Source organism: Primulina tabacum, chromosome 15 (genome assembly GCF_025594145.1).
Source record: "Primulina tabacum isolate GXHZ01 chromosome 15, ASM2559414v2, whole genome shotgun sequence".
Lineage (NCBI taxonomy): Eukaryota > Viridiplantae > Streptophyta > Magnoliopsida > Lamiales > Gesneriaceae > Primulina > Primulina tabacum.
The window spans coordinates 29,569,043-29,578,062 of record NC_134564.1 but is presented as its reverse complement, the minus strand read 5'-3'; the positions used below and the strand labels follow the sequence as shown (position 1 = coordinate 29,578,062).

Here is a 9,020-nt window from a genome sequence, read left to right as displayed (position 1 = left end):
ACGATGAATAATATTTTTTCACATGTATATTATCAATTCAAAAACAATGTTACAGATTAATCAACTGATGTATTTTAAAAATATACAAACATACATACATACAAACCCACATATATACATATGTAATGATTAAATGATTTAACTATTAAATAAGTAAATTTACTTATTAATATAAATATCAAAAAAATATTTCAAACTGAATATGTTATATATGTCAACTAATTATTAATTCATAATATATTATAATTAACTATAAAATTTATAAAATTTTATAAAAAAAATTCACAAAAATCTATAAAAATCTTGCAAAAAAATTTACATGAATCCAAGTAAATCTATTTATAAATCTGTGAGATTCTATATAAGTCAATAAAAATCTATCAAATCCATAAAAGTCTATAATTTAAAAAAGTCATTAAAAATCATCAAAAATCTGAATTGAATACACCTCACTTAATTTGCCCAAAAGCCAAAAGAAGCAAATTGGCCTCTACAAAGAGCATATACATATCATCAAAACATAAATCTTAGAAAAGTTTAGAACCCAAGTTCGGTCCAAATAACGAGAGCAAAAAAGAATTCCAACTTCCCAATTTTGCTGCAGTTTTCAGAACCGTGCTGTATTTCACAATGCTGTGAGAAAATAGTGTATCGCTATACTCCTGAAATATCTATGTTTCTTTCTGTACATGCATCTTCCATCTTCTGAAAAATTGTGTATTTGTTGTTTAAACTCCGGTTATTGCGGTTGTTTAAACGGGTCGACCCAACAGTCGTCCTCTTTGACTGCATTATCCCATCTGTCCTTAAATATCTTCATTTCATTGTAGGATCGTAGACGAACCTGCATGAGTACGAGTAAATCAGTATATATTGTAGAAATCTAGCTAGGCCTATACAGAACTTAAGACTACAACGTACAGCTGATCTGTTGTCGATCTTGTATTTAACCGAAGTTGCCTGAAATTGTAGCGAATGGATATATTTAATTCCGGGTTTCGTGTGGCAGACTGTAATAACACAATTTGAATCAAGAAAGCATACCAGTGGTTCCGAATCTGACACGTTTTTTGAATGCGACGATTCTGCGCTCGTCTGCGTTTGAAAAACAACGATCAAAACATGCTTGTCGAGAAACACAATATCTCATTGAAAGGCACATAATCAAAGGGGACTGGCGGTTTAAATGAAAGAAATTTCAAAATTTTTGTTAGTCTATAGGTTTCATAATCAAAATACTTTTAATTCCTAAACCCATCCTCGATCATTCTCACTTTTACGCATGTGTTCCATCAAACACGTTTCAGTTCATGTAATAAGAGACGGGATGGGATACCTTGTTTTCATTAGAAAGACCACCAAGCGTAGGAAGACCAAAATGAATTATATACTCTTCGTCGACCACACCAACTTTAACCGTACGAGCACCCTGTAATTAAAATGATAATTTTTGTTTAACGATGATTGCCATTAATGGAACAAGAACTAAACTTCAGGAGAAAACTTACTTGTGCACAATAACCAAGCTGCACATCGAGGCCCCAAGCGTGGATCAAGTCATTCTGTAAAGGGACATTACTATTAATTTTCAGAAGGGGAATTGTTATGTGATATGCACGAGATACGAATCTCTCTCCCATACATGCATGAGATACGAATGTATAAGTGGATGAATGGTTAAACAAGAATGTATTGAATTAGAAGCGCCCAAACAAGATCAGTAACTCAATTTTAACTTCGCTTTCATTTATAATTTAATAATGCAGTCAAAGCTGCCGCTTACTATACAAGTAACACAAACTAACACAAGTAACACAAACTATACAACCTAAACAACAATTGCAAGAACTTGAAGATTGAGTTCACCTGGATCATATACCACACACAGCGCCAAGCTGCTCTTGAAAACACGGGAGCCATCATCTCAACCCAACTGCGCCACATTTCGATATATGGAGTTGGAATAGCACGAATAACTCATCCACGACAAATTTAGTAAAACTTAAATGTATGATCCTACTACTAATCATGAGAATCAGATAATATATAAAGCAGACTATCTCATGAGAATCAGATAAATATATAAAGCAGACTATCTCAAGCATCCCAATATAATGAACAGTTTGTGTTTTGTAGTTTAATATGACTATTTTGTAACTCAATCAGGGGTGGTGGGTTTGCTATTACACTTGTACGACAACAGTTACTCCGATCTTGTTATTAATTTATACAAAAACATTATAAACCATAGATTCTTACCCAACACAGGGAGGAGTTGTACTGTTTTCATAACACCTTCCACCGCCTGTAAACTTATAGTATCTCCTATTCAAAGAATGGATGGAAGATATTAGATAGAACATAAAAATCACAATTGTAAGTAAAATGCCTATTTTTCCCATAAAATCTTGGATACAACGAATCAAGAAAATTTTCACATCGTCAAAGATAAATGACATATGAAACACCAAATACATGACTTTTTCTAACCTGTGCACCCTTGTTCTACTTCTGCGAACTGTAATTTGATGATGCACCTCGGATTTACGAGAATCAAGAGCGGGTTGTGAAATTTCAAGTCCCTCTTCCTTGATAATTGATACATATCTGTAAAAGAAGTGAAATATTTCGAGAAAACATTATTAAAACAATTTCACTACTAAGCAATAATAAAGTCAAACGTGTGTACCTTTCCGGATGAAAATATTCGACTCCTAGGTCTTCATCCCACAAAAAGATATATTCATATTCAGCAACAATATCAGGATGTAGAAACCGTTTGGCAAACCACCTATCCCATTAGTAAAGATTTTTTACACATAAATATGATCATTGACGTTGGAAAAAATAATGTCACTTAGTTTCTTGTGAAACATCTTTAAGATACATACCATTTTGTTTGATTTATAGCAGAGACGTGAATGACTTTGTCGCCCCATCCCTCATTCCAACTTTCAACAATTCCATCATAGTGGAAAAGCATCACGACAAAATCATTTGCCAAAAACTACAAAAAAAATTCGTGAATATCAGATGATTTTCACTGTTCATATTCAGAAATTTGAAGGAAAGGAAAACAATACCTTGTGAACAATTTTGTTTACCAATGTTTTTTGCTTTATCCCAACTGCAACAGCCAACAAATTTCTTGAATGCGTTGTCTCACCCTGATTACAAAATAACGCATATCATAAATAAAGTGTACAAGAACTCAAAAAAGCAAAAAAGAGAAAACTACTACAAGGGTAATCAATAATGTAGCTCAGTAGTTATTACTAAGAGAGAAAAATGGAAATTTGTCACATGGGAGCCAAAAATTTGTGAAACAAAACAAAATCGTCATCGTTATCGATCAACTTTCATAACAGTCTCCATTTCTTTCTGAACCCTCTTCCAATTTTGCAACGTAAGAAAGTTTATCCTATATGTAGAATCGACATACATCAATGTTCTTATTAATTTAAATGGCCGATCTGTATTACAATGCAATAACTAAAACATTCATGCAAGCCAGCATTTTAGTAGAAACTAGGAAGGGGTAGGGAATAGGTGTTAATTCATAATAAAATAGTCATTAAATGCTTGAAAACTGGAGCATCATGACCTTATGGAGTTATGAGAACCAGACAAATGATCCATTGCCATCAAGCACATAAATGGTCCATTATATTTCTTGCAGGGGCAAGCCCCAGGAGTGAAAGGAGGAAAACGAGTTAATAAATTTTGGGTGGAAAAACTTGTATTTTTTTAGAAAATATTACAAATAAAATTAAATTGTAGGAAAGGGGGCATGAACCTAATAGTTGGTATGAATACTCAAGAATCCCAAAATAACCAAGAATAAATAGTCATGTCTAAGAAAAGTCGATTATTCCTTCCTACAGTTCTGAGTATTCCCAGTTCAAATATACAAAATTCCAAAAATGATAAAATATATTTATACATGTCAACCAACTATTCTAACTATGTTATACTAGGCGAGCCTTAAAAAATGATTACTCTCGCCTTCCTTACCATTAGTTTATCTAAAACTCTAATAAAGCTAAGTGGTGAAAGCCTTGAGAAATCATGCACTAACTATCCAAAATAAGCACAAAGATTATCAGAGATGCCACAAATAATTATCATGGGTTATCATACTATTGAAATCTGTTATCATGGATTACATACTTTTACCGATATGGGACCTGTTAGGGAGCTCACTTCCAAGTTTGATGTTGCTGAAATGATTCCTTTTGGCAAAGCTTCAGTACCTTCAGGCCTGCATTCTCTCTGGAATTAAAAAGAAAAAAGACTGTTTGTTAGAAGAAGAGGATGCTAGAAAAGATGAATTCAGCAAAGCAAGAAGATAATAGTATAAATGACAAACTTTGCATTTTGCAGGACGTATATCCTCTGTTGCTACTTTTTCTATTGAATTCGGTTTTGGTGATTCCTACAAATTCAGATTCGAGAATCATGCATTATTAGTGAATATTTATAACGATATAATCTATACGTTATAGTGATATGTGATAAAGTTTAAACTGGTAAAAGCATTCTCATAGAGGGAAAACAAATCTACCTTGCAGTTATTAGAGTCTATATACTTCTGTGTCCTGTTCAACCCAAATCCAGGTGATAACTGCATTAATGGAATATAATATTAAAAGAACCATTTTTGTTTTGAACTTGCAAAATGTCGCCGTGAAACTCGTAATTACCAACAAACAGATATTGCAAGATTTAAAAAAAAGTAATGACAACGATCTTTTCCTATAATCTGGACAGGCACTCGTAAACCAACATAAACTACATGAACCGAATAATTTTTTGTTCATACTTAGAAAAATATTTACTCACACCAAGAAATTAAATTAATGTGCCACAATTTGATTGTTGAATAAGTACCTCCAAAGTTTCAGTCCCCAGCCATGCACTTCCAATAAAGAAAACACCACAAATCAAAGAAGCACACACGACGAAACTGCAGAGACATGATCTGCTTTTGGGATCTGATAATAGGGAAACCTGAAACCATAAAACAATTTGCTGATCAGAGAAAACTAAAAGAAAGAATAATTTCTGCGACACTGTTAAATTAGATTGAAAACTTGCACAAATCATTGATAAAACCAAATCAAGTTGACAAACAAAAGAATCACAGGTAAAATAGGCGCATGATGCCTAAAATAATTTTGAACAGAGGAAGTCCACCAAGAACTTTTGAGACATCAATACCATATTAAAACATATGCCAAGATTAGTACTTTAAAATCTGTATCAGGAACCTCAAATCTCAACGAAACAAATAACAAAACTGAGAGCTGCTGCCACAGCCATGATTATCGACACCAGCCAATAGACTTACCATATATCCAATAAATTCAGGAAGGCGCCTAACAGAAGAATGCCATACAAAAGTGCTAATTAAACTAAACTCGAGTTGATTAATCAATATATATGAACACACCACATGCAGTAAATATTTTTTATCCAGAAAATTAAGGACATTTTAAAACTACAAACTTATCTATTATGATTACCAATATATGGTATTCATACACAATCTTATTCTCCAAACCTTTATTAAGTTCACGAGAGTCAAATGGGTAAAACAAAGACTTGAAACCTATAACAAACCACCCAATTTTTTTATTATAATTGCCTCGTTTTCATATGACTGGCTACTGAGGCAAAGACGATTCAATTTGGGAATTGACTTATATATATATATATATAATATATATAAAGTAAAAACACCAAAGTTCGTTTTTATTTTATATTTTTTGCTTTCTCTTTAGCTATTTTCCATTTGTCAATCTATCCCCCAAAATAAAGGGCACCCTTCTAAACAATTTAAACATAAAAATTAGAACAAAAAATATATATTTTTTCCAAAAATCCAAGCTCTAGAAGATGTAAAATATTTTCTCCTCATCCCTCAATGTATTTATGCGTCTCCCCTTGTGATCAAGACACGACCAGCTCAACCAAATACGTTCAGACAATAAACGAACAAAACGAGTCAAAGAAAAAAAAAAGCATGCAGGAAAATTGAGCACACAAGCAGTTCATAACACATGAAAGCGAAGAGAGAGAGAGAGAGATAATTACAGAATTGAACATCTCCATGCTACATAAAAATCTCCAAAAACATCCCAAAAATCCGAAGACAAGACCGAAAGAACAAAAAGAAACTGCCCTTTTTCCCCTTTTGCTTCAAAACTTTCGAATTAATCACAGGAGATTCGAACAGTCCTTCTCAAAAAGCAACGAATATAAGAAAGCCCACAAAAAGGAACAAGCCAGTAAAGGCGCCTTTCCGAGTTTACTTCATGGAAAACGAGGGACCCGATAACCCGAAGATAGAGATAGGCCCGTGTATATATAGTTTTATACTGTACTGGGATTCATCCTTGTACATGGAGGATCACGAAGAGAACATTTGTTTGTACGTTGCCAATTATACGGTGGAATGTCCGGTCGTGCGGTTTGTGAAGACGTGGGAGGTATACCTGGCTACTGGATTTACGCCACGTGTTCCTGTGGGACCCCTAGTGGTTGTGGAATTAATTATATTAATTTATTGGGTAATCTTGTGTCATTGATTGACAATCCTGAGAAATTTATTATATTTTGATTTTGTTTTTAAAGGGAGAAAATTGACCCCCAAAAAAAAATAGAAAATATTTTTTAATATTATTGCAAGATATTGATTCACATCGACAATAATAATAATTTTAATTGTGTCATGACTATGATAATTTTGTTATAAAATTAAAAAATTACGATTATTAAGTACGATTTTGTTTTTATTATTTTGTATTGTATATATTTTTTAACCTATTTTTTTAGAGATATGAGATATTTGATACAACTGGACTTAGTATTTCGAGATCTCATCTCAAACTTAAATTTTGAGATCAAATGAAATATTGTATCGTTTTCACATTTTAATATGTGTTATTTGTATGGAAAAAAGTAGTTTTAAAAAACATAACAATAAAAATTTTAATTAATAGGAAATTTTTCCCCGATTTTGGATATGATATTTGAACGTAAAAACAATCATTCAAAACTTTCGTTAGCTTCGTAGTATTTTATCATAGTTTTGACACAATAAAAACTAATATTGTTTATGAAATGAATAGGATAAGAAATCATATCATAAAATTGATCTGTAAAACAGGCTAATCAATTATTTTGTTATATGAAGTACTAATCATTTTATTGTGTATATATAATATATCATATGCATAGATTAGTGATATTGCTTTTCAAATTTAAATTATATTTTATTTCACTGATGATTGAAAAAGATAATTCACTATATATGTTAATATTAGTACTTTTTGAAACTAAAATTTAGTATTCTTTCATTTTTTTTTTCAAATTAAAATTATATTTTATGTTACTGATTATTGAAAAAGATAATTAATTATATATGTTAATATTAGTACCTTTGAATCTATAATTTAGTATTCTTTCAATAAAGAGGCAAACTTATAAAATTTATTTAAAAAATCGTACCAAGAAATCAAATAGTTTAGTTGAGTGAATTCCAAATATCTACTCTATTTATCTTATTACATCTTTTTATTTGAATGTTATTGTTAAATTGAAAATTTTTAAGTTTTGGTGATATTAAATAGCATCGAGTTGTTTCATAATCTAATTATATTTGAATGTATTTACAAGTTTCGAGTTTGATATCTTGGACTCAAGTCGGATCGCTTAAAGTTTTTAGTTGGACTAGATTACTAGATACTCTTCCATCTATACATCCTACAGTCAAATTGCATAAGCTCAAGTTGCGACAAGACTCAGGCTAGATTGCTTAATGAAGATCAAGATGCATGTTAATCTCTATCTAGTATACTTGTGATTTAAGCCATTTCGTATGTATGTATACCAGCTAGACATTTCAAAATATCTTTTAACCAATAATTTAGAATAGCCGACATGTCTAGTTATTCAAGAATGTTTCCTAATAAGACAAAGATATACACCGACTTTCTTTATCATGAATCAACAGTATTCAATACAGAAGAAGTTTATTGAAGCTATCATAATCTTCCTTATCAGAGATCTCGCTCTCTTCCTTTGTTTTTATCTTCAACTTGCTCCACACACACACATACTTTGTTATCTGATCATTTATGATCAATTAGTGCTACCTTACAAACTCTAGTTGGCCAAGATGTTTTGTTGAGAATGCAATGTTGTATGGGTTTGGAAACAATTGGTGTTTATTTGTATACAAGAGATACTAAAAGTTTCAATATATGCATTAGATAAATGTTGGCTGAAGTGTGTTGTTACAATATGTTGTAGAACAAAAAGTCTTTTTTTTTTAATATTTTTTTTAGCAGAAAAAAATAAAACGTAGAATGATTTTTCATTCAAACTTTCTGATATTTATTTTCAACGCACTATCATTATCTCTCTCCTTATCTATTAGGATTTTTACTTGAAAAATCTTTATGTGGTCAAGCTATGTCCAACTGGTCGAGAAAAGGCTTCAATAGCTAAAAAATAATTAAAATAATCTTAAATTTAGAATAAAATTTTAATGAATTTATTCAGCTACATTATTTACAAGCACATATTTCGTATCTTAAAGAGTTTTTATAACATTTCTTAGTTAATATAATGCATATTTGAATTTTGAATGGTGGAAAAATCATGATTATTTTCCTTTAGTGGATATGGCATTATTGATGGAATCTTTGATCATAGAAAATGGGATGATGCCAAAATTAAATATTTATTTCTCTTGTGAATTTATTAAAGATGTGATCTTGAAAAAATCATATTATATTAAATTATAATATGAAAGAGATCATGAAAGAGACTTGGTCATGACATAACATAACTTAAATATGACAATTCAATTCACACTCATTTTTTAATATTAAAGAAAATAAAATATTGCAATTGTATCTGTTTTATAGGCTCTAAATGATAACCAATATTAGTACATAAATGTGAGATGAGTAAACTCGATTCGTATTTAATATGAAAAGTAATAGTTTTAA

General features: G+C 31.0%; 1 protein-coding gene across 1 annotated transcript; it reads right to left on the bottom strand.

Moving 5' to 3' along the window:
- Positions 1-464: 464 nt before the first annotated feature.
- On the bottom strand, positions 465-6,462 carry LOC142527370 (uncharacterized). The gene is made up of 16 exons (XM_075632148.1): positions 6,097-6,462; positions 4,891-5,010; positions 4,565-4,624; positions 4,370-4,435; positions 4,171-4,272; positions 3,084-3,167; positions 2,892-3,007; positions 2,690-2,791; positions 2,491-2,607; positions 2,260-2,325; positions 1,867-1,933; positions 1,509-1,562; positions 1,337-1,429; positions 1,045-1,095; positions 922-960; positions 465-844 (listed from the first exon to the last, which is right to left on the bottom strand). The coding sequence occupies exons 1-16, from the start codon at positions 6,112-6,114 to the stop codon at positions 740-742; spliced, it is 1,260 nt and encodes a 419-aa protein (XP_075488263.1). The 5' UTR covers positions 6,115-6,462; the 3' UTR covers positions 465-739.
- Positions 6,463-9,020: the final 2,558 nt, after the last annotated feature.